This window comes from Pipistrellus kuhlii, unplaced genomic scaffold, assembly GCF_014108245.1.
Source record: "Pipistrellus kuhlii isolate mPipKuh1 unplaced genomic scaffold, mPipKuh1.p scaffold_m20_p_18, whole genome shotgun sequence".
NCBI lineage: Eukaryota > Metazoa > Chordata > Mammalia > Chiroptera > Vespertilionidae > Pipistrellus > Pipistrellus kuhlii.
This window is the reverse complement of record NW_023425493.1, coordinates 4,570,680-4,596,533: the sequence shown is the minus strand read 5'-3', so window position 1 is coordinate 4,596,533 and position 25,854 is coordinate 4,570,680. Positions and strand designations below refer to the sequence as shown.

Genomic DNA, 25,854 nt, shown 5'->3' with positions numbered 1-25,854 from the left:
TTAGTAGTAGGTCTCCTTTTCCACCCAGCCTGCGGGAGAGAAGAGACCAGAATGGCCCAGGAAAGGCAATGGGAGGCACAAGGAGGGGTGAGCGGAAGGGTAAGGGAGGACCAGGTGGGAGGGCACCAAGGACTGGAAGGAGCAGGATGGTGGAATCAAGGACTGACTGAAGGACCGGGGTCCACGCACAGCCCAGGCAGTGAGGAGGTAAGAAGGCCAATGGGTCTGACGAACCAGGTGGGATGGGAGAGCTAGTTAGGAGGCTGGTGACCACTCAGTCAGAGCGGGGTGCAGGGAGCCTCACCTCCAGGATGATGGCGAAGGATGAGCTTCCTTATTTCATCGTAGACGAAGATCAAAAGGCAGTAGGGAGCAGCGCAGAACCACCAGAGGATCCTGCAGAGACAAGAGCTGGTCAGCGTGGCTGGAGGCAGAGGGGCCAGAGAAGGGCAGACGCAGGGAACAGGTGTTGGGTGGATGGCTGGTCCCCGCCTCTGAGGAGATCAGTCTGGGGATGAGAGAAGAGAGATAAATGCCACAGCAGGGGTCTAGGCAGTGTGCATGGGGATTAGTTACCAACTTTGTGGCTGAGGGAGGCCCCCTTCGCTTTCTGAGTCCTCTAGGCCAGTGGTTGGCAAGCGCATTAATCAACAGAGCCAAATATCAACAGTATGATGATTGAAGTTTCTTTTGAGAGCCAAATTTTTAAAACTTAAACTATATAGGTAGGTACATTGTTATTAACTTAATTAAGGCCCTCCTAAGCTGGTTTTTGCTAAAAACTCAAGGGACCAAAGAGCTGCATGTGGCTCATGAGCTGCAGTTTGCCGACCACTGTTCTAGACCTTCTACCCACCAAGGGGAGGTCATCCAAGCAGGAGAGGTCTGAGATGAGGCATGTGGGAATGTTTTCCTGGGAGTATGCACACTCCTCTGTGTTGCAGTGATTGGGAACCTTTTCTTCCTGAACCTCTTTATATATATACAGTATATATATATATATATATATATATATATATATATATATATATATATATTGTGTATATATATATAATTGATTTTTAACAGAGAGGAAGGAGAGGGATAGAGAGCTAGAAACATCGATGAGAGAGAAACATTGACCAGCTGCCTCCTGCACACCCCCTACCAGGAATGTGCCCACAACTATGTACATGCCCTTGACTGGAATCAAACCTGAGACCTTTCAGTCTGCAGACCAAAGCTCTATCCACTGAGCCAAACCGGTTTCGGCCTGAACCTCTTTTGTGATTAGAGCCCGGGAGATGGACTCTGGGCAGGGGCTAAAGCAGAACCACATAAGTTCTCTCGGTGATGGAGAGAGGGCCTAGACCAGTGCTGTCAGAACGGAATGTGTTAAGAGCCACAGGTTAAATGTCGTATTTACTAGTGGCCACATTTAAACAAGAGAAACAATTGATTTTAATAAAATAATATGTGTTACTTAACCCAACATAGCCAACATATTATCATTTCAAAATGTCATTGATATCATTGATATTAATGAGAGATTCTTCTTTCAATACTAAATCTTTGAAATTCAGTGAGTACTTTGTACTCACAGCACATTGCAAATCAGACACTACATTTTCAGTGGTTAAATGAAAATGTTTGTAGTCCATCCCAAACTGTAAAGGTTTGTTTCATGGAAAAATATTTGACACTGCTTTAGTTTTTAACTTTAAGTTTACTGAAACTAGCCCAGCCGGTGTGGTTCACTGCTTGAGTGTTGATCCATGAACCACAGAGGTCACAATGCGATTCCTGGTCAGGGCACATGCCTGGGTTGTGGGCTCCATCACCGGTGGGGGGCATCTGGGAGGCAGCCGATCAATGATTCTCTCTTCCATAATGTTTCTATCTCTCTCTTCCTCTCTCTGAAATCAATGAAAACATATTTTTTAAAATTTACTAAAGCTAAATAAAATTACAAATTCAGTTTTTCCATCTCATTAGCCATGTTTCAAGAACTCAGGTGACTACCATAGTGGACAGCCCAGGCCTAGGCCAAGATTATTTACACTTACACACACACACACAGAGTTATGGACATACTGCCACCCATTTATTCATTCAACAACCAACGTCATATGTCTACTTAGTGTTTGTGTTAGGTTCTGGGGAAATAACAATGATGACATGTAGTCTTTGATCTCAAGGAGCTCAGGCAATTAAAGAAAAGAGGATAAAGAAACACAAAATAAATAATCTCAATATGAGGTGATGAGTGTTATGGTCCAGGTACATATAGAGTGTTTGGGAGAATAGGCAATGTTCAGCTGCATTTACTATTACTTACACTGAGTGGCCAGATTATTATGATCTCTGAACGCATAACAATCTGGCCACTCAGTGTGTGTGTGTGTGTGTATTAGAAGCCCGCTGCATGAATTCGTGCATGGGGGGGGGGGGGGTGGGGCGTCCAGCCAGCCTGGTCAGAAGGAGGGGACATAGGCAGTTGGCTGGCCTGCCTGCTGGTCAAACTTCTGGTAGAGGGGACAATTTGCATATTAGCCTTTTATTATATAGGATATACACTGAGTGGCCAGATTATTATGAGTTCAGAGCTCATAATAATTTGGTCACTCATTGTATACTTTGGCATTAATAGCAACAGTAATAGAGTTACTTTTAGAATATATATATATATATATATATATATATATATATTTATTTATTTTTTTTTTTTAATTGATTTTTTTACAAAGAGGAAGGGAGAGGGATAGAGAGTTAGAAACATCAATGAGAGAGAAACATTGATCAGCTGCCTCCTGCACACCCTCTACTGGGAATGTGCCTGAAACCAAGATACATGCCCTTGACTGGAATCAAACCTGGGACCTTTCAATCCGCAGACCGACGCTCTAGTCACTGAGCTAAACCGGTTTCGGCATAGCATTACTTTTAACGAAGCACCGACTCTGACCCAAGCCCTGGGCTTGGTGCATTATATGCATTTCTGCATTTAATTCTCACAACAGTCTGCCTGGTTTGTATTATTGAGACTGCAGATGAAACTGGGCTTTACAATGCTAAGAGGTTGCCCAAGGTACCGGAGTAATACACTGAAGAGTTGAAATTCAAACCTGGGTAACTATGTACAGTGACAGATGGTTGCTAGACTTACTCTGGTGACTACTTTTGTAAGATATATAAATGTTGAATCATGAAGTTGTGCACCTGAAACCAATATATAATATTGTATGCCAACTATAATTCAAAATTAAAAAAAAGAAAGAAATTCGAACCTGGGATTGTCAGTATCTAAGAGTAATGACAATCTGTTATTAAAAATTAATTGAGCGCCTGCAGTATACAAAGCATTGTATAAAACATTGCAAGGGACAGAAATGTGAGCAAAATATGTAAGTGCAGAGAAAACGAGTTGAAAGAATGCACACCAAAGCATTAACACAATTACTTCTGTGCAGGTGGGGAGGTGAGTGGGGGTGGAGTGGAATGGGAGTTTTGCTTTTTTCTCTGTAAAATTTTTAAATAGAATTTTTTCACAAGCACAGACTAGTGTGAAAAACAAAAACACAGGAATGAACCAAACAAGGAACCAAACAATAAGACTTTCAGTGTGCCAGTTCGCTTAGAGACACATTCAAACGTACTTGCATACCTACGACAGAATTAGCTGTGCATATTGAGTTAGTTTTATGATTATTTCAGCTCTGAGCCTAGGTATCCTTGCACAACTAGCCACACATCATCATCAAAAAAAGATGTCACTGCCAATTTGCATGTCTGGGGGTTGCCATCACTTGTCACAGTTCCTAATCTCTCTCTAAAAGAAGCGTTTGTCAGAGCACAGACAATTCTTTTAAAAATACATTTCATTGATTTTTTCACAGAGAGGAAAGGAGAGGGACAGAGAGTTAGAAACATCGATGAGAGGAATCATCTTACAGCTGCCTCCTGCACCCCCCCCACTGGGGATGTGCCCGCAACCAAGGTACATGCCCTTGACCGAAATCAAACCGGGGACCCTTGTGGTTGCAGGCCAACGCTCTATCCATGGAGCCAAACTGGTTAGGGCAGCACAGACAATTCTTTTTACAACATTGAGTGTACCCCATTTTCCCTGCTCAGGCACACAGTGCCTGGGCACTGAGATCCCCCTCCTTGCATCCCTCCCTTACTCACTTGAGGGGGTACATTCGCAGGGCCACGTCCATGCCTGGAGTGTAGGACAGAAAGGCAGCCAGCAATGTCTCCTCCAGGAGGCCAAATATCAGGACCTTGTTTCTGGGGGGAAATGCTTCGTGGAGTCAGGGAGGAAGGGAGGCGGGGGCGGGACCACGGTGCAGCACTGTGTGCAGGTTTGGGGCGCCCTGGGCCCCCGGAGGCGCTCACTTCATGCCCTGCTGGAAGATGGAGAGGCGGCGGGTCTTGCAGATGATGAGGTCGGACCACTGCACGATCACGATGCTGATGAAGAAGGCCGTGTGGCAGGTGAACTCCACCACCTTCCGCTGCTCGTAGGTCTGCGGGAAGGGTGGGTGGCGCCGGAAGGGAGTCAGACAACCTCGAAGGCGTCTGCCCTCCACAGCCTTCCCACACCCCACGGCTGAGTCAGGTCCTTAGATTCCCAACAGCACCTCCCTCCTCTCTCTCTCAGCACATCTCATGCCACAGGACGAGTTGTTGCCTGATGGAAAGAGTCCTAAGTCATGCCTTCTCTGTCTTCGTGTCCCTTTCCCATGCTTAGTTCAGTGCCTGGCACATAGTTTGGCTCAGGACTGAGTTAATCAGAAGGGAGGTGTAGGAGAAGAAGGTGGACTTCATGAGAAGAGCAGAGCCAGAGAAAAGAGGTCAGGAAGGAAGGCTGGGCCAGAGAGCAATCTGGTTGCAGACGGGAGAGGATGTCTGAGGGAGGTACCAGATGGGAGACGGCATTCTTCCATCCCTTCATTCACGCTTTCCATGTAAGGAGCATACAGTCTACTGGGGAAGAGAGATGTGTTATGTGAGCACACCAGGTGAGCTGTCAGAGAGCGCGATCACACAGGGCTGTGGGAACACAGAGAGGAGCAGCTGAATGAGACTGGAAACGCCATGTGTGTAAAGGACTTGTAGATGGAACAAAGACTTTGAAACTACATAGGACTGAACAATAGCAAGAGACTAGAGATAGTGGAATGTGGTTACAGTTGTATTTGGAGGGAGATAAATAGACTTAATTGATTAAGGTATTTCATGTGTCCTTGTCCACAATAATAATAAAAAAGAAACCTTAAACGATGAGAAAACAAAGGCTGAAAATTAGAGCCAAGTATCGAACTTTGAAAGATCACCGGGCTCCTTATGTGCATCAGATCTTGCCGCTGCCCTCCTTCACTGCACTCAGCCTCTGATCACCCGGCCCTCCTATCATAGCGTGAAGATTTTAGCACCCCCCCCCCCCCCCGGGGGCTGCTTGGTCCCCAGGGTGAAACTCCGGGGTGTCCTTATCAACAGCTACGGTTTCTTTGTAGTTTCAATGCCAAGAATTCCTTTGACCATTATCTTTACCTTTCCATCTCACGGACCCTAATATCTCAATTCCAACCCCACCTGACCCACTATGTTCTAAATTTGCGTATTTTCTGTTTCCTCCTCTGCCCCTAACTAGACTATATGCTCCACAAGACCAGTAACTTGGTCATTTTTGTTCACTACCCTATCTCCAGGCCCAAAACAGTAACTGGTACATAGAAGATGCTCGAGAAATAGTTGCTAAATGAGTGGGTGGTAATCAATGGAATTGATATCTAGAAGCTAAGGAGTTATCCTTGCTTCTGTAATATGTGGAGTACCTCCAGGGTGCACAGCTCTGTACTCGATTATCTGAAAGTCACAGCTCTGGAGGAGACATAGACCCAGCCTTTATGGAGCTTATGCCTCAGGACAATTTTTCTCAACCCATTTAGCATTTCCTCAGGATATGTTTGATGTGATCTGATATTATTTCAAATTAATTTTAATTACCTTTAATTTATTATAAATGAATACATGTCAAGCTGCATCTTGGCAGCAGGGAGATGGTATCAAGATATAAAATTTGCCCAGTCGGTGTGGCTCAGTAGTTGAGGGTCAACCTATGAACCAGGAGGGTCACGGCTTTGATTGTGGGCTTGATCCTCAGTAGGGGGTGTGAGAGAGGCAGCTGATCAATGATTCTCTCTCACCATTGATGTTTCTATTTCTCTCTTCCTTTCCTTTTCTCTATGAAATCAATAAAAATATATTTTAAAAAGAAATAAAACTAACAAGGATTTGAGCTGAGGATTGAGGTGATACGGACAATGGGGACTCAGGGCACCACTGGACTCTGGAGCAGTGCTGGCAGCTGGAAATACAGATATCTGATGACTTCATGAGGCTCAGTGTGTGTGAGGGTAATCATTCCAACACCCCAGATTTAAATATATATATTTATATATATATATTTATATATATTTATATATATTTATATATATATAATTGATTTCAGAGAGGAAGGGAGAGGGAGAGAGAAGATAGAAATATCAACAATGAGAGAGAATCATTGATTGGCCGACGCCTGCATGCCCCACAGTGGGATCAAGTCCACAACCAGGGCATGTGCCCTTGACCAGAATCAAACCTGGGACCCTTCAGTCCACAGGCTGACACTCTAGTCACTGAGCCAAACCATCTAGGGCAGTGGTCGGCAAACCGCAGTTTGCTGCTCTGTTGGCTAATGAGTTTGCTGACCACTGGTCTAGGGCAACACCCCAGATTTTAACATACTTTTGGGAAACTTGCAGTTCACTTGGTTGGAGGAACTATGGTGAAGCAGGAAGTATCAGGCAGGAAATCAACTGGGAATTCTAGTCCAACTCTTCTAGGATTCATAGTAGGACTTTGAGAAAGTCACTAAGTCTTTCCAAACTCAGTGTCCTCATTTATAGAATGACAATAGTAGCCTCTGTGTTCTCTATGGTCCTAAGGTTCTAGCAATAACTGGTGTCACATTATCCACTGTCTTAAAACTTGGGACAGAAGAATCCTATAGAATAAAGAGGGACTATGCAAATTAACCCTTACACCCTTGCACAAGATGGTTGCCCCCATGTGGTCAAAGGTGGCCACTACAAGATGGCTGGCAGAGGAGGTTAGTTGTGAGTGACCAGGCCTGCAGGGGAGGGCAATTAGGGGGACCAGGCCTGAAGAGGAAGGAAAATGGGGAAGGAGGGATTCAGGCCTGCAGGGAAGGCAGTTGGGGGTTATGGGCCAGCAGGGAAGGGCAATTGGGGACAGGGCAATAAGGTTGGCGGAGGAGCAGTTAGGCATCGATCAGGCTGGCAGGGGAGTGGTTAAGTGGGATCAGGCTGGCAGGCTGGCAGGCAGGCAAGCGGTTGGGAGCCAGCAGTCCCGGATTGTGAGAGGGGTGTCCAACTGCTAGTTTAGGCCTGATCACTGTGGGATCAGGCCTAAACCGGCAATCAGACATCCCCTGAGGGTCCCCAGATTGAAGAGGATGTAAGCTGAGCTGAGGGACCTTCCCCCCTCCCCCCAGTATATGGATTTCGTGGCCTCTAGTTCACAGATTAAAAAAAAAAACTTACTAAAATTCTTAAACATATAGTGTTGGTTTAGAGGGCTTCAGTTTGGTCTCATTCATCTTGAGTGTTATGAAAGACCACTACAGAGAGGAATCCTCTAAGTTTAAAAAGTTTAGAATGAGTCTTGGCCAGAGAGCTCAGTTGCTTAGAGTGTCATACTGATCTGCCAAGGTTGTGGGTTCGACTCCTAGTCAGGGTACATGCAAGAATCAACCAATGAATGTATAAATAAGTGGGACAACAAATTGATGTTTCTCTCTTTTCCCCCTCCTCTCTCTAAAATTAAAATAGTTTAGAATTACAAAGAAGGGATATACAAAGAAAATAGGTTTTTGGATTTGAAATTCTATTATCATATTTGAGCTCCCATTGAGGGAGACAGTGAAACAGGAGACAGAGGCCCAAGCACTAATTTCTGGGTAATGATGGTTAGAAGATAGAAAAAACAGAAACCAGACCTCAAAAGTTGACAAGACAAGACTTCCAGGAAGCCAAAAGGTACAGGAAGGTAAGGACAGAAAACAGACAGTAGGAATGAACACAAATGAAGTCACGTAAACAAAGAGAAGAGTATTTGCTGACATGACTAGAGAACGAGGTTGAAAGTTACAATACTCACTTGGGACTAGAGATAACGCAACAACTCTCTCTGCTTCCTCCATTTTCCCACTCTTCAAAAATTTGATAAACCCACTCTTCCTGTCACTTCTCTTTTTTAAAAAAAAAGAGTTTTTATTGATTTTTAGAGAGAGAGGAAGGAAGGAAGATGGAAAGAGAGAAAGAGAGACATTGATGTGAGAACGGAACATCAAAACTTCCATCAGCTGCCTCCTGTATGCATGGGAGAATGCTCAACCAACTGAGCCACACCAGCTAGAAGGGCCTGTCACGTCTTCACTCTTGCTACCTACTACTAGGTAGTCACTATCTACTACCCCACCCCTCTTACTCACCCACTGCTGTCCATAGCTGTCCTCCAGGTCATTCAAGTATCGATTTTCCCAGTTGATGCGGATGCCCAGCAGATCAATAGGCCTAAAACCGTTTTCGGCCAGAATCACAAAGTACGCAAAGAATCCAGCCAGAGCCTGAATCATCCCTGTGAGTGGTAGAATCACAGAACAGGGGGACCTGGCTCAGAGAAAGACTTTATTTATTTATTTATTTATTTATTTATTTATTTATTTATTTTTAAATATATTTTATTGATTTTGTACAGAGAGGAATGGAGAGAGATAGAGAGATAGAAACATCGATGAGAGTCATCGATCAGCTGCCTCTTGCACACCCCCTACTGGGGATATGCCCGCAACCAAGGTACATGCCCTTGACCGGAATCGAACCTGGGACCCTTCAGTCCCCAAGCTGACACTCTATCCATTGAGCCAAACTGGTCTCGGCTCTCAGAGAAAGACTTTAAAAGGCAGACCTTGGAAGGGGTGGTGGCTGGGACTTGCTTCTAGCTGGCCTGGTATGTGTGGAGCTGTAATGCTGAAGATGCTTCCAGCAATGATCTGACCCCATCATTTCTGCTGGACTGACCTCCAAGGCCTGATGTGTATTTCTAAGCTCTAACCCAGCGTCATCTTTCAATCATGTAACCTTAAAATCTGAAAAGGACCTTCGAGGAAATGTCTTCCCTCTCCCCAGTGAGTAAGTGCTGGAGTCCTCCCTGTCAATTTCCTCTGACATTAGAAGACTCGCAAAGTCCTCCCCTCCCCTCTCCTCTCCTCTCTCCCATCAGGGCCTTGCCTCTCCCTTACTCACAACCTCTATTCCCCATGCCTGGACCACAGCAATAGCCTGCTAACTACAGAGCTCTGCCCTGGGCAGATGACCGTGGACACTGGTCTTCACAAGTCTGAACTATTATTTCCGTCTCTTCAGTGGAAAACAAAAGCACAAAAACGATTCAGTCATTGTCGGGGGTCATGCAGCAAGTGGTAAAATGGGGATACAAACGTAGGTTTGGCTCCTACATCTCTACTTTTTCTGTGTGTTTCCACCTTTAGATGTTGGGATGGACCCCTTCCAATGTCTGCCTTTTGAAGTCTTTCTCTGAGCCAGGTTCCCCTGACCTCAATCTCTTCCCTGTCCAGCCCTCATTCTACTCTTGAAACACCCTACTGCACCTGGCAGCCCGAGAACAAAGACATCTAACGGTTTTCAAATGTACTTCAAACCTGGACTGATGGCCTATAGCCTTATTTTCCACTACTCCTTTATCAGGAATAAACTGGTTTATTCACCCTTCAACAACCAGACCATGTAAATTTCTCTTCTTCTCCCTGCCCCGCCTCACTTAACCACACTTAATCTAAGCCCTATCTTTCAGCATCAAGTTTAAGGCCTGTTTCCCTCATAAAGTGTTCTGACAATCCTCATGATTGGGGAGCCTGCTTGGTTTTGTACTCCTGTCTATGCTCACTTTTTTGGCATTTGGAAAGAAGCTATCATCTTATATCTATTTGTTCCTTCCTGCCCAGGCTTTAAGTCAAGAGCAGACCACAGATCAATGGTTCCTTGTATTCCCAGGGCTTAACACCGTTTGTGGTCAAGAACGACCTGACTTCCCAACTGAGATGGCTCCGATGGCGAGACAGGTGCAACCATCCCCCACTCCCTCCCCCCTCATTCTGGCCGCACCAATTTGTCCATAGGCCATGCTGATGAGACGGTCGTTCACCAGTTTGTCAGTCTTTGGGTTCCGTGGAACCCTCTTCATGATGTCACTTTCAGCTTTCTCATAGGCCAAAGAGATAGCAGGGACCTGGAGAATGGAGGGTGGGAGGAACAGGGAGACACACAATTCAGAAGGAAACACACAAGTAATCCCAGCTCGGTCCCTGTCCCTGGACACAGATTCCTCCTCCTACTCAGTCCATCTCACAGGAATTCTGCAGCCAGGTCCCGGTTTGGTCCTTACCATGTCCGTGCCCAGGTCGATGCAGAGGATGGTTATGGTGCCTAGAGGCAGGGGGATGCTGAGGATGATGAAGAACAGGAACGGGGAGATCTCAGGGATGTTACTGGTCAGGGTGTATGCGATGGATTTCTTCAGGTTGTCGAAGATCAGGCGGCCTGGGGAGAAGGGTCAACCTTCTATGAGAAGACTAGTGAGGACATACCTCCCACAGACCAGCTCCTGGACAGAGGGACCTCTATAAAGCAGTGTCATGATCCATGCAAGTGTCTGGAGGTCCTAGGCCTCGGTGGTCCGAATTTTATTTCTAAATTGTGTGTCTATGAATTAGAGCCAAGGTTTATCAACATGCCATATCTATGCACTCTTCATTCTTGGATTCAACATGGCTTAGTAAGCAGGGTTGGGCCTGGTTAACACTCAGAGGCGCTTGTGAACCCCAATATAAAAGTGGTTAGAAGATTGAGGCTGAAGTGGATAGAGCCTGGGCTTGGGTTCTGATCTCATTTTCTGCCATAACTGGCTTGTGACTTTGGTTACCCCTCACCTTCTGCCTTGTAAGATGGCTTGATTTCTTCCCTGATGACCCTCTCAAAAACTGGAATGTCTCCCTGGACTCCTGCTTTATTTTTTTCATTGCACGCAGCGTCCTTTATACTATACTATACAATTTATTGTCTGCCTTGTTCTGCTAGAAATGAAATGACCTGAGAACAGGAATGTGTGTCTTTTGATTCCTCATGGTTGCATCCCCAGCATCTAGAATAGTACCTGGTACAACTATGGATTGAATCTGACGGTAATGTATTGAATCTGAAAAATGTATTGAACTGGATATAAAATACTGAACATCTGGATCATCTGAGGTCTCCATAAAACGACAGCTACTCCTATTCTGTGAATTGTCCTATTATGTAAGTTTTAGTAAGTTAGCTCCAGGCAGAAAGCAGGAAGCCTGGGAGGCAGAGTTCTGGAGTTCCCGTTTACCAATGTGTATTGTCTTCAGAATTCTCTGGGAAAGAGGTAATCATTTTGGCTCATGCAATCAATTTATAGGCCAGGATCCAAAGGATCTTAGTTTGTCAACATCGTTCATAGAATAGGTCCCTATGGGGCCCTCCTGACATTATGGAGCTTGAAGTAGTCCAGGGAGATGGCTGGAATGTATTGCGGACCTGCTTGAATCTCCATGAGAGAAGAAAGAAGTCACTATAGCCCGGCTGGCATGGCTCAGTGCTTGAGCATTGACCTATGAACCAGGAGATCATGGTTCACTTCCTGGTCAGGGCGCATGCCTGGGTTTTGGGCTGGATCCCCAGTGTAGGGTGTGCAGGAGGCAGCCAATCAATGATTCTCTCTCACCATTGATGTTTCTATCTCTCTCTCCCTCTCCTTTCCCCTCTGAAATCAATAAAATATACATATACATATACATATATATGAAAGAAAGAAGATACTATAGTACAGTCCTAGTCTTCCTAAATAATCTGGCATTTCCTCCAGTCTAATAAAAAAGGGCTCCTGACTGTAATGGTCCAAGTACTAAATGAATCTAGTTTGCACAATTTTGTCTCACAGTGATTTTCCCCAGTCTTTTTCTTTTTCTTTTACAATATACAAATGAAATCCATGATCAGATTGTAGATACTAAATAACTAGCCCTGTCCATGCCATAAGCATTACTATCTCAAGAAAAATGATTTTAAACATAATAGATTCCCCCCAGTTTTTGCAGCATCCTCCAAGTTGGATGACGAGCGACGGGAAGGAGCACTGCACACCGACTCCCACGTGAGTGTGAGGGACACGCCCCAGCTCCGCGTCCTCACCCTCCTCCACGCCCGTGACGATGGAGGCGAAGTTGTCGTCCAGCAGGATCATGTCGGCCGCCTGCTTGGACACGTCGGAGCCCGCGATGCCCATGGCGATGCCGATGTCCGCCTTCTTCAGCGCCGGCGAGTCGTTCACGCCGTCGCCCGTCACCGCCACGATGGCGCCCTGGGAGGGGGCACAGAGGGAGCGAAGTAATCACCGTCAGATTCAAGGCCAGTTCCCCAAACCAGTTTGATTTCATCATCCCTCGCTTCTTGATTGTCATCATGCTTGATGTAGGCCTCTTAGCCCTTCCTTCTCCTGGTCCTCCTCATATATTAAAACTCTTGCCGAAACCGGTTTGGCTCAGAGGATAGAGCATGGGTCTGCTGACTGAAAGGTCCCGGGTTCGATTCCAGTCAAGGGCATGTACCTTGGTTGCGGGCATATCCCCACTAGGGGGTGTGCAAGAGGCAGCTGGTCGATGACTCTCTCATCGATGTTTCTAGCTCTCTATCCCTCTCTCTCCTTTTCTGTAAAAAAATCAATAAAATATATTAAAAATATATATTAAAACTCTTGGGGGGACCTCTCAGGGTGCCCACAAACTGCTGCCCATCTCTGAGATTCTGAGGTTCAGGATGGGATACTCTGGAGTGTCCTCCGGCCCAGCACGCATTCCTCTGCTCGGTGTGGGCCCGGGGCTGTGCCACTTGATTTCTGCAGATTCCTCCCCAGCTCCGCTGCCCCCTTACCAGCCTCTGGCATCCCTCTACAATGATGAGCTTCTGCTGCGGGGAGGTCCGAGCAAACACGATCTCCGTGTGGTTCTGGAGGATGGTGTCAAGCTGCTCCGAGTTCAGATCCTTTAGTTTGTAGCCATGCACAACGATGGCATTGGCATCCCTGAGCAAAAAGAACTTTATTTTATTTTATTTTTAAATTGTGTTTTGTTTTTAATCCTCACTGGACGATATGGGTTTGTGTGATTATTTATTTATTTATTTATTTATTTATTTATTTATTTCTGATTTTAGAGAGAGGGGATGGAGAGAGGAAGAGAGAGAGAGAGAGAGAGAGAGAGAGAGAGAGAGAGAGAGAGAGAGAGAGAGAGAGACATCTATGTATGAGAGAAACATAGATTGGTTCCCGTACTTGTCCCCACTGGGAATCAAACCCACAGCCTTTCAGTGCTTGGGACGATGCTCCAACCAACTGAGGCACACCGGCCAGGGTGCAAAAAGAATTTCCAAAGGCCAGTTCAGTGTGTAGAGAATTCATCAGCTGCCCCATAACCCACTTTTACCGTAGCCTCCTTGTTTTTCCTTTCAGCTCGGTCTCCTCATGTGTCCCAGCCATTCACTGACCCCAGGTGGATACGAGCCATCTCCTCCCCCCTTTCCCAACCATATCTCCCCTTCCTCCATCTCCATCTTTGTTCCACGTCTTCCGAAACCCACGTGGTCACTTTCCTGTTACACTCTACTTTGCACTATGTAAGCCCTGCACCTCCGGCCTGCTGCAGGGTCCCTCAGGAGCTTCAGTGCGTGGAACCTGGCTGGGGGAGGGGACGGGGGGGGGGCGGGAAGACAGGCTGATGACAGAGGAAAACATGGCAGATCTGAGTTCTTTAGGGGTTTCTCACCTGCTGTTGACCTCGGAGATAGGGATATTGAGCCGAGCAGCAATGTCCTCTGCTGTCTCGTTACCTTCTGAGATGATGCCCACACCCTTGGCAATGGCCTTGGCTGTGATGGGATGATCCCCTGTCACCATAATCACCTGTGTTGGGAAGGGAGCGCAGAGGAGGAGAATCATCTTCCGGGAGGTCCTGGGTCCCTCCCCTTCCTCTCTGAGAGCTCACAGACCGCTGCTTTCAGGAGCTCATTCCCAAGAACCTTTGCTTCAATCCTTGTGGGTGGGCCAGGATCACCAGGTCACAACATGGAAGACCATTTGGGTACTAGGTTTTCCAGGAATAAGTCAGAGATTTAGGTATATTGCTATTTTCAGAATTTCATTTAAGTGCTTCAGAAGCTATTCTACTTCTTTAAGCTCAAAGACAGAAATGCCTACACATACAACAAACGGTAATAAAGGAATCTCTGGAATAACCCATCTGCCGAGCGAAATTCCATCAAGGCCCAGGTGCATTCTGAGCCTCACTCCTTCCTCTCTTTCCCCCACTGCCTCCCTGTGCCCCCAGATTTCAGCCCATTTGGCATAGCAGTTACTAGCCCGAGCCCCATTCCTTCCCAGAGGTCAGGGGTCCATGCTCCGTGCTTTGCTAGCATTCTCTGCTTAGGGGGTGCCATTGCTTATAGACTCCCCCCACATGCTGGTGAGAGCTCTGTGAGGGGGGGGGGGGGCGGGGCATAGCTATGCCACCTTGTGAATTTCCTGCCTTAGCACACTGCCTAACACAGTAACCAGCAACCAACAATGACCAAACCAAGGGATGAAGGAAGGGCTGCTTCTGGCACCAATGCTCATAGTTCCCAGGGACCCGGTTTTTCAGGCTCCGAGGGAGGAAAGGGACACTATCTGATTGTGACTGAACTATCTAACTGCTTCCGGAACAGAGGTCCTGGAAAAGCCCGTCTGTCTGCTTCCAGAGCACGGAGGTAAGCCTGCTAGTTCTCCTCTGAGCCCTCCTCCCCCCACACTGGCACCCAGGCTGGCCGAAGAAGGGAGTGTGGCTAAGTTGGGGTGCTGGAGCTGGAGGAAGGTCACGCTACGAGCTGTTACCCACACCGCTGGTTTCAGCACCCCGTCTCCGTGTGGGGACTGGGTCCTCACCAGGCTTGCCCTGTCGGGGAGGGATAAGGCGAGGGTCTGGGAGGGGGCTGCACAGAAGATTCCAGATGAGGCTCAGACTGAGCCCTCAGTGATGCCTTCTGGGCTCACAGCGCCCTGCACTTTTCAGTGGCTCATCAATAGTGACCTGAGGCCTGTAGGCCAGGTGTGGTGTCGTCCTGGTATGCCCCTCGCCCCTAGCCCAGATTGACCATTCAAATGGCAGCTCCTGGCAGTACCACCTCCATGCCAGGCACCCCGAGAGCGAGCTCCGAGGACGCAGTTTCTTAGCGAGTGGACATTCGTGCAGACAACGGACGCCAGTTCTGCAGAGAATGGGTCTCTGTGAGGGAAAGGGCATCTGGCAGTCTCTGGGATTCGTCAAGTATTAAAAGAATTTCATGTCTAACTTCTTCCGGCTGCTGTACCTCTGATGTCCCCACGCAGCGCTGCAAGCTGCCCTCTTGTTCCTTTGTTCCCTGCCCTCCCCTTCTCATCCCCCTCTCATCCAGGCTCCCATGCATCTGAGAGGCGAGCTCCAGGGTTGGCAGCGTTGCTGCGGGCTCTACTGCAGTTCATAGAGGAGGCCAGCCTCACCGCGAGGGTAGAGTCGCTCCATGCTCCCGCGAGCCTCAGGTAGAGGCAAATAGATTATACACAGACACACACACACACACACACACACACACACACACACACACACTAATAAAAGTGGCTGCTGCCACTCCGCTACTCTACCAGCCAATCAGAGTGAGTATGCAAATTAACCTGAAAACATGGCAGCAGCTCTCCACCCCCACTCCAGGCCTGTGGGGGTTGGAGAAGTCCGGCACCAGTGCCTGAGACAGGCTGCAGCTAGGGAGACGAAGAAGCCACCTGCCCCCTAATCCCAGGCTGCAGACAGCAGCAGAGGCTTCATGTTCGCCTGCCCCAAGTCCTGGGGGAGACAGAGATACCGGCCCCCGAGCCTGAGGCTGGCTGCAGCCAGCCAGAGAAATCGCCTACACTGCGTCCCTGGGAAGACGGAGAAGCCGCCCACCCCACAGTCCTGGGCACCAACACTTGTGGCTGCAGCCCAGGCATAGCCACCTGCTCAGCATCCCCTGGGGCTGCAGCCAGCCTGGGCACCTATGGTTGACCAGAGGGAGGGAAGTCCAGATCCTGGATGCCTGTGGTCAGCTGGAGGAGGAAATCTTGGGGCCTGGATGTAGGGCAGAGGTGGTTAGGGGCAGTTAAGCCGTCAGGGGAGAAGTTAGGGACAATTAGGCTGGCAGGCAGAAGTAGTTAGGGGCAATCAAGCAGGCAGGCGAGCAGTTCTGAGTTCTGGATTGTGAGAGGGATGTCCAACTGCAGGTTATCCCCTGAGGGGTCCCAGGTTGGAGAGGGTATAGACTGGGCTGAGAGAAACACATCCCACGCACCCCCGTGCATGAATTTTGTGCACCATGTCACGTGTGTGTGTGTGTGTGTGTGTGTGTGTGTGTATGTGTGTGTATTATAAATCACAGTTATTCCAAAGACCCAGGCACATGGCTCTACCTGGGAAATACCAGTTCCACAGTCACTTCTTGTAAAAACGTGCTGCCCTGCAGATGTTACTCGACCTTTCCCAGCAGCCCAGTGCTGTCCTTCAGTTCTGCATCGACTCCATTACAGATGGACCCTGAAAGGCTCTTCCCCATGGAACAACCCCCCACATGTCCACTACGTGTGGTCACAGTAAGCCTTTCCCTTCCCTGTAAGGAAAGGGAGGACTCAAAGTTCCCCACCGAGACTGCCAAATTCCTGCCGGCGTCGGGTCCAGAAGAAGCAAGAAATTACAAGACCTGTGAGCCCGAGCCAGCCGCTGCCCAGCAAGCACAGAGGCCTCTGCCCGCTCTAGGCCAGCCTGGGATGTCTCCTCAGACATTCTGCCTCGGGCTGTGAGGTCATTCTGGCTAAAATCACCCATTAGTCTCCTGTTTGGGCCTCCCCATCGGGGGGGCACAAATGGTTACTTCTTGCTGCAGAGACCCATGCATTCCCTGATGAGATCACTTTTAGGCACACCCACAGTGTTATTCCTCACCTCGCAGCCCACGTCAACTCTTCGAAATGCAAACAAGGCCCTTCTCCACGTGGCTCCCACAATCGCTATGGCAGCGTACAGACCATTGGGGAATATCGGGACAACCTGGTCAGCTTGTGTAAATGTGCTATAATGATGGCGTCTCTGCAAAGAACTCGATCACCCCCAAACATCTGGTAGCAATTAGGGGATTCACTCAACATTATTTTCTACATCCATTCCTTGGCTCCCACTCCTCTGTGGCCAATCATTGAACTTAGCATGGCCCTGGCTGCCTCCAAACTGGCAAAAGTCAAAGGTCTAAGATAAGCCAGCTCTGACAGATAGCAGCTAGCTCTCCTTAAGTACCTCTAATGTGCCCCCGCCCCCCACTGTCACCTGCTCTCCTCCAGTCTGGGATCCAGCACATTAGGTAGGAGCAGAGACGGTGTCAATGTCATGTGCACAGGAGTTGGAGAAGCACTGTACCAGGATGCTGGTTCTCAAGCTTTTCGGCCTATTGGACTCTCTGGGAGAGTTTATAAAAATGCAGATGCCCGGGTCTCACCCTGAGAGTTTCTAATGCAGTGGGTCTGGGATGTGACCTGGGCACCAGGTTTTTAAAGTTCTCTTGATGATTGTAATGTTCCACAAAAGACAGGAGTCTAACAATAGAGGGCATTTAGTTCAGCCACTGTGGAGAACAGTATGGAGTTTCCTCAAAAACCTAAAAATAGAACTCCCATTTGACCCAGTAATCCCACTTCTAGGAATATATCCCAAAAACCTAGAAACACCAGTCAGAAAGGATATATGCACCCCCATGTTCATAGCTAAGATTTGGAAACAGCCTTAAGTGCCCATCAGCAGATGAGTGGATTAGAAAACTATGGTACATCTACACAATGGAATACTACACTGCTGTAAAAAAGAAGGAATTCTTACCATTTGCAACAGCATGGATAGAACTGGAGAGCATTATGCTAAGCGAAGTAAGCCAGTCAGAGAAAGAAAAATATCACATGATCTCACTCATTTGTGGAATATAATGAACAACATTAACTGAGGAACAAAAACAGATCCAGAGACAGAGAAGTATTCATCGGACCGTCAAACCTCAGAGGGAAGGTAGGGGAGGGTGAGGGTAAGGGGGAAAGATCAACCAAAGGACTTGTATTGCATACATATAAGCGTGACCAATGGACACAGACACCAGGGGTGAGGGCATGAGTGGGGGGGTTGGGGATACATGGAGGAATGAGAACACATATTTAATACCCTAATCAATAGAGAAATTAAAAAAAAGTAGGACATTTACTCTCAGGCTCTTAAGACGAAAACATTTCTAAGCGGAAGGAAACAGAAATTGATGAAAGCAGTGTTATTAAGAACCAACTCTACACAAGGCTTTTCCCTGCTCTGGCACAGGAGCGGCCCCTGGCGTGCCCCAGCCTCACCTTAATGCCCGCGCTGCGACACTTGCTCACGGCGTCGGGCACGGCAGCCCGGGGAGGGTCGATCATGGATATGAGCCCCACGAAGCAGAGGTTGGTCATGGGGAAGTTGATTTCATCCGTGTTGAACTTGAACCCCTTGGAGAACGTGTTAGGCAGGTTCAGGTAGCAGAACCCTGGAGAGGGCCAGAAGGCACCAGCAGTCATTCTTGATGTGCGTCCCCACCCTGCTCACCCCAACAGCCTCGATGTTTTTCGCCCCACCACCCAGAACCACTCTGATGCTGTTCTTGCGAGGGTCTTCTCCCCAGCCCCTCACCTAGCACACGCTCCCCCAGACCTCCCAGGTCCAGGTAGGCGTTATGGAAGGCTTCCTTCATTTCATTGTCCAGGGGGTACTCCTGCCCCAACAGAAGGTAAGTAGAGCAGAACTCCAGGATCTTCTCCGGAGCCCCCTTCATCAGCAGCACGTGGGCCTGGGAACTGTCTTCCCGCAGGTGGATGGACATCTAGGGAGAGGAGGGGAAGCACTGGTGGAACAGCAGAGCAGGGGTGGGGCAAGGGGAAGGTTGTTTTTAAAAAATATATATTTTATTGATTTTGTACAGAGAGGAAGGGAGATAGAAACATCGATGAGATAGAAACATCGATCAGCTGCCTCCTGCATACCTCCTACTGGGGATGTGCCTGCAACTAAGGTACATGCTCTTGACCGGAATCGAACCTGGGACCCTTCAGTCCGCAGGCCAACGCTCTATCTAGTGAGCCAAACCGGTTTCGGCTATTTTATTGATTTTTTTTTTTTTTTTTTTTTTTTTTTTTTTACAGAGAGGAAGGGAGAGAAAGAGTTAGAAACATCAATGAGAGAGAAACATCAATCAGCCGCCTCCTGCACACCTCCTCACCGGGGATGTCCTGCAACCAAGGTACGTGCCCCTGATGGGAATCGAACCCGGGATCTTTCAGTCTGCAGGCCGACGCGCTATCCACTGAGCCAAATCAGCCAGGGCAAGGGAAAGGTTTTTGAAGGTGAAACAGGCAACCAATGTTATACCTCCATTTCCTTTGTGCCAGAACCCCGCAGCCCTTCCTCCACACAGGCCCGGCCAGCCCACCCGCCCTGTCCCGGAGCCTCCGGCTGGGATTGTTTGCATACGAACCTCTGTCTTCTCAGCCTCACTAGAGGCTGCGGGCCGAAGCCAGTGCCTCACTTTCCCTGCCTCTGCTCTGCTTGGAGAGAAGTGGTGGGCTGGCAAGCACCGCAGAGAGGGCGGGAGAGAGAGCTTAGAGCCCAAAGACCTGTGTCCTGAGCCTGAATGCCTCATGGCCTCACGTCAACCCATTTGACTTCTCAAAACCGTAGTGCTTTTTGATGAAATGCAAAAGGACTGGCAGTGCGTACTTCATTGAGTTTGTATGATAGATAATATTTGAAGAAAAAAAAAACCCTTTAAAAACTGTGAAACACAGTTTAAAAATAGGTTACTCATTCTAGCCCCCTCTCCACACCCTCCTAAAATCACGAGAAAGTCCCCTGAGAGGGGCTGGATGGTGTGGGTGGTCCGTGGGGGCTGTCGAATGTGAGGGTCAGGGCCAGTGTGGCTAGTGGGGGGAGAGAGGGGCATATCCATGGAGGAAACCCGAGGAACAACACACCAGAGGAGACAGAAATTAAGTCAGCTTTGGTTTTGCATTTCCCCACCATCTCTGACCTGTGGAAAGGAACTCTCTGTGGGCTCCTCTTAGGATCCACAGGAAATTCCTGGTCCACGGGCTATTGGGAGGGGAATTAGCATGTGGGTAGGACACGAGCTGGTGCAGAGGCCAGACGGCACTGCCCGGAGGGTAAGGAAGTGGGGAGGCTGGTGTGTGCAACCTGGTCAAAGTTGGTCCTTCCAACTTTCAAAAAACTGCTTGAGCAGTTGAAACACCTGAACTTATTTAAGCAGAAGCAGCGAAGGTTTAAAAAGCTTAACTTTCTGCCGAAACCGGTTTGGCTCAGTGGATAGAGCGTCGGTCTGCGGACTGAAGGGTCCCAGGTTCGATTCCGGTCAAGGGCATGGACCTTGGTTGTAGGCACATCTCCGGTGGAGGGTGTGCAGGAGGCAGCTGGTCGATGTTTCTAGCTCTCTATCCCTCTTCCTTCCTCTCCATAAAAAATCAATAAAAAAATATATTTTTCATAAAGCTTAACTTTCTGAGTGCTGAACACATCTGTGTAGACTATTTATTGGTGATTACTGGGGATGACAGCAAGGCCTACATTAGCGGTTAACTTGGTCACAGAAAAATCACATCTTGATAGAAATTGCACATGAAACTATGGGGGAAATCATCTGGAAACATGAGAACAGAGAACCTTTTTTCTTTCACGTCCATCTCAGGGAGGGAAAGGGACCGCAGGCTAAGAAAGACCTTGCAAACCGGAGCCTCTAACTACCCTGAATGCAGGCCAGTGAAGGCGGTGGTCTGCAGGGTGTGAACCACGCCAGAGGGTTTCCCGGGGCCTCCGGCAAGCAGCCCCTGCCAAGCCCGCAGAGCTGGGTGCTGGCGGCTGGCTGAGCTCACGGCCACCAGCGGAGGGTTTTGCTGTTTGATGTTCAATAGCTCAGTGAAAGCACAAACGTCGTCACTTTGGGCAGCGCGGCTGTTTTGTTGGACATTCCGACAAACGTGGCTGTGTTTTGCTTTTATTCTGAATCATATAGAGGGAGAGGCACCTAATTCTTTCCGGTCAAAGGCTCTAATCAGGCCTGTCTAGCAAAAATTCCTGTCTGGTTAGTGAGGCCACTAAATGTCAGGAAAAAAAGTGGGAATAAGTTTGCAGTTTGAGTCTAAAAGACCTATCTTATTACACCGACTAAAAGCCAGTTGAGACAAAACACACACACACACACACACACACACCCCCCGATGGATCTAGTTCTTTAACTCTTACTTGTTCGGTGTTCAATGTGAAAATAATTGGGCTTTTAGAAATCTATCTAGCTTTTTTTATTTTATTATTTTTGGATATGAATATTTTTATGAATATTTTTATGAATATTTTTTGTGATGAAAACCTTTAAGATCTACCCTCTTAAGCAACCTGCAAATATAAAAATATGGAACGTTGAGGAAATCTGCATGTTATGGGGGGGCACGCTAATCTTCTCTGTATTGTTCCAATTTTAGCATATGCTCTGTGGGCACCAGCACTATTCCATGTGTTTTGTGTTTTTTTTTAAGAAAATATTTTCTTATGGTTTAAAAATGTTTATACATGAATTTCTGCTCTTAGTTTTATTATTTTAAAAATTATTATTTGGGGGAGGGGGAAAGGAGAAACAATTGTCATAATTTGAATAAAGATTTATTAAAAATTATTATTTGTTATCAGTTTCATGTATATAGTGTAGTGGTTAGACAATCCTATACTCTTTTTAAAAAACATATTTTTATTGATTTCAGAGATGAGAGGGAGAGAGAGGGAGAAACATCAATGATGAGAGAGAATCACCAACTGGAATCGAACCTGGGACCTTTCCGTCCACAGGCCGACGCTCTATCCACTGAGCCAAACCAGTTTCAGCTCAATGTATTTCTTAATCCTTCACCTTTTTCACTCAGCCCCCTAAGTCCCCTCTCCTCTGGTAACCATCGGTCTGCTTCCATTTTATTTTATTTGTTAGATTCCAAATGTAAGTGAGATCACATGGTATTTGTCTTTCTCTGACTGACTTATTTCACTTAACATAATACCCTCTAGGTCCATCCATGCTGTCACAAATGGTAAGACTTCAATATATACATGTGTCACCACATTTTTAAAAATTCCAATGTTTTTTCCAGTCGTCCACTAATGGCCTTTGGGTTTCTTTCATAACTTGGCTATTGACAATCAGGTGCATTTTAAGACACAAACACAGAACTGGCGTTTGGGAGTCTCCTTTCTACTCTGTTACTGCACCTGAACGTCTGACCTTGACAGTTGTGCATGAACTTGGAGAGCCCCACACCCCTGAGCAAATCAAAATTGTCCCACAGAACACAAACCTTAGAGTTCCCATCATGGCAGTGCCAGCACTCCCAGCCCTCCACACTTCAAAATGTGCCAGGATTCCAACGTGGGAAAGAAATGCTGGGTTTCGGCAGTACATTGAGCTCCACAGAGACAGCGCCGGGCACTGGGTGACTGTGCTCGCTGGGGGGAAGGAATTAAACCTGGGCACAGGAGACCCTCAGAAGCCAAGAGGCAAAATGGCATCGTCTGCTTTCTCTGTGCAAACCTGCCGGGAGGAGCACAAGAAGCAGCACCCAGATGCTTCAGTCAACTTCTCCGAGTTTCCTAAGAAGTGCTCAGAGAGGCGGAAGACCGTGTCTACTAAGGAGAAAGGGAAATTTGAAGACATGGCAAAGGCGGACAAGGCTCGTTATGGGAGAGAAATGAAAACGTATATTCCTCCTAAAGGGGAAACAATAAAGGAATTCCAGGATCCCAAGGCACCCGAGAGGCCTCCTTCGGCCTTTTTCTTGTTCTGTTCTGATTCTCGCTCAAAAATCAGAGGAGGGCGTCCTGGCCCATCCATGGGTGACGTTGCAAAGAAGCTGGGAGAGATGTGGACTCAAGCTGCTGCTGATGACAAGCGGCCTTATGGAAAGGAGGGTGCTGAGCGGAAGGAGAAATAGGAAAAGGATATCGCTTCCTACCGAGCTAACAGAAAGCCTGATGCTGCCAAAAAGGGAGCTGTCAAGGCTGAAAAAAGCCAGAAAAAGAAGGAAGAGGAAGAAGACAAGGAAGATGATGGGGAGGAAGAAGAGGATGAAGATGATGATGAAGATGAAGATGATGAATAAGTTGGTTCTAGCGCAGTTTTTTTTCTTGTCTATAAAGCAGTTAACCCCCCTGTACACAACTCACTCCTTTTAAAGAAAAGAATTGAAATGCAAGGCTGTGTAAGATTTGTTTTTAAACTGTACAGTGTCTTTTTTTTTTTTTTTTTTGTATAGTTAACACTAGCGAATGTGTCTGTAGCTAGCCCGGTCCTGGTGGTATTTCCAATAGCCGCTAATCTTTCCTGGCACAGTCTGGGGGCTGTACATTGGCATGGAAACTTAAAGCAGTTCTTGTTGGTGCCCAGCACAAACTAGATACCGTGTTTCCCCGAAAATAAGACATACTCCGAAAATAAGACCTAGCACATGGAAAGATAAGACATCCCCTGAAAATAAGACCTAGGGCACAAGAGAAAAAATTAATATAAGACACTGTCTTTTTTTTGAGGAAACAGGGAATCTATGGGAATGGTAGTTTTGCCATCTTCACTTGTCTCTGACGCAGCTTATACGAAATAATTGCTGTCCTGTTAACTGAATACCACTCTGTAATTGCAAAAAACGTTGCAGCCGAAACTGGTTTGGCTCAGTGGATAGAGCGTCGGTCTGCGGACTGAAGGGTCACAGGTTTGATTTCCATCAAGGGCATGTACATTGGTTGCGGGTACATCCCTGATAAGGAGTGTGCAGGAGGCAGCTGGTCGATGATTCTCTCTCACCCATGTTTCTAGCTCTCTATCCCTCTCCCTTCCTCTCTGTGAGAAATCAATAAAATATATATATTTTTAAAAATTGCAGCAGTTTTGTTGACATTCTGAATGTTTCTAAGTAAATACAATTTTTTAATTAAAAAAATAGAATAAATACTGGGTTTCCCTTTCCTCCCATGGAGTGTACTGTTAATGCCACCAGCGTCCCTCCCTGGCCCTCCTCCTCCCTCGCCCGCCACTCCTCCCTGGGTGGCGGAGAAAGTGCTCCTGGGAAATGAAGCTCACAAACACGCTGGGGACCCCTGATCGCTTACCTGCCAGCAGCCGCTAGAACTGCAGGCAGGGAATGAAAAAAAAAGATGACTAATGAAATCTGGCGCCTATGGGGAGCGTCTGGTAAGCCAGCCTATTCTGCTGGCTAGCCCGGCAGCCGGCCAGCCGTCACAGAGATGCCTCCGGACAGCTGCAGGGCTGTCACGTGATGCCCACTGCCCAGCCTTCAGAGAGCCTTTGATGACTCGCTCTTCCCACAGGTAGTGGGGTCTCCAACTCAGCTTAGGGCTCAGCCCCTCTCCCTTCCATCGCCTGCTGCTCCCTTACTTCTCCTTGAGGGGAGCTTCTTCCTAGTTGGGATGCGGGGTGTCTGCCCTCTCTGTCCTACTGCTCAGAGGAGAGGTGAAAGACGAAACTCCTGCTTCCCTAAAAGATACCCCTCTCCACTCCTCGACCCCACCCTTGTTCCCCCTCCCCGCCAATCATTCTCCCACCTTCGTCGGCCTGTACCTGGTACTTGTTGGTAGAATTAAAGGGGATCTCTGCCACCTTGGGGCTTTTCTCTCTCATCTCCTTCACGGGGCAGTAGTACTGCTCGATGAACTTGAGGAGGGCCGACTCAGAAGCGTCCCCTGCCGTTGTCCGCTGCCAGAAGGGGGTTTTGTATATAAGTCCGGGACAAGGAGAGGGGCTGAGAGGGGAGGGGGTGCCAGGGGAATCCCTGAGAGCCAGGAAAGAGATCTTTTGTGGGGAGAGGGAGAGGTGGGTTATACCCTGGACACTGAGGCACCCTCTGCCCCTTGGGCTTGACACCTTAGCTATCGGAACGTCCTCCTGGTTGGCCTTGAAGTCAGCCCGGTTGCAGAGGCCAGCGACTCGGGCCAGTATGGGCCAAGTGTCAGAGTTCTTGTCAAACACATGCTCTGGGGAGGAAGAACAGACCGTGAACCAGGGAGAGGGAGTTAGAGCTGGGCGCTATTTCCATCCTGTCTCTAGCCCACAACTTCATGAGACACTTTCCTCTGAGCCTTCCTTCTCTCACTCCCTTCCAGCTGTCTTTCCTTTGTCCGCACTCTCCACTCCCTCTCAGCTCACTCATCACATTCCCCCAAACCCTTCCTCTTTTGGCCCCCCTGATGCCACTAGTCACCAAGCCGTTCTTCACTTGTCTCCGACTCATAGATGGTCTTATCGAACCATAAGTGGGCGACGGTCATGCGGTTCTGGGTGAGGGTGCCCGTCTTGTCAGAGCAGATGGTGGAGGTGGAGCCCAGCGTCTCCACCGCCTCCAGGTTCTTCACCAGGCAGTTCTTCTTGGCCATGCGCTGGGCTGTCAGCGTCAGGCACACCTGAGGCCGTGAAAAGTCAGAGAACAAGTGGAGACAAGCTGTTGGCCACTCACACCACCTCGTGTTTTGGAAACCTGATTTTTTTT

General features: G+C 47.9%; 2 protein-coding genes and 1 pseudogene across 2 annotated transcripts in view; 1 reads left to right on the top strand and 2 right to left on the bottom strand.

The window, feature by feature from the left end:
• The window catches only part of LOC118721574 (sodium/potassium-transporting ATPase subunit alpha-4), a 38,193-nt gene continuing 12,339 nt past the window's right edge, over nucleotides 1-25,854 (bottom strand). The window contains exons 8-22 of the mRNA XM_045583410.1: nucleotides 25,570-25,768; nucleotides 25,233-25,342; nucleotides 24,930-25,064; nucleotides 18,941-19,130; nucleotides 18,625-18,797; nucleotides 13,970-14,106; nucleotides 13,080-13,230; nucleotides 12,342-12,510; nucleotides 10,516-10,670; nucleotides 10,236-10,359; nucleotides 8,543-8,688; nucleotides 4,378-4,508; nucleotides 4,168-4,269; nucleotides 305-396; nucleotides 1-29 (exon numbers count right to left, since the gene is read on the bottom strand). Coding sequence (XP_045439366.1) covers nucleotides 1-29; nucleotides 305-396; nucleotides 4,168-4,269; nucleotides 4,378-4,508; nucleotides 8,543-8,688; nucleotides 10,236-10,359; nucleotides 10,516-10,670; nucleotides 12,342-12,510; nucleotides 13,080-13,230; nucleotides 13,970-14,106; nucleotides 18,625-18,797; nucleotides 18,941-19,130; nucleotides 24,930-25,064; nucleotides 25,233-25,342; nucleotides 25,570-25,768 — 2,043 coding nt within the window. The remainder of the gene's footprint in view (nucleotides 30-304; nucleotides 397-4,167; nucleotides 4,270-4,377; nucleotides 4,509-8,542; nucleotides 8,689-10,235; nucleotides 10,360-10,515; nucleotides 10,671-12,341; nucleotides 12,511-13,079; nucleotides 13,231-13,969; nucleotides 14,107-18,624; nucleotides 18,798-18,940; nucleotides 19,131-24,929; nucleotides 25,065-25,232; nucleotides 25,343-25,569; nucleotides 25,769-25,854) is intronic.
• LOC118721833 lies at nucleotides 21,720-21,817 on the bottom strand (annotated as a pseudogene).
• LOC118721343 (high mobility group protein B1-like) lies at nucleotides 22,672-23,536 on the top strand. Its single transcript, XM_036442220.1, is given in 1 exon segment — nucleotides 22,672-23,536. A coding segment is annotated over 1 exon segment (786 nt). The 3' UTR covers nucleotides 23,458-23,536.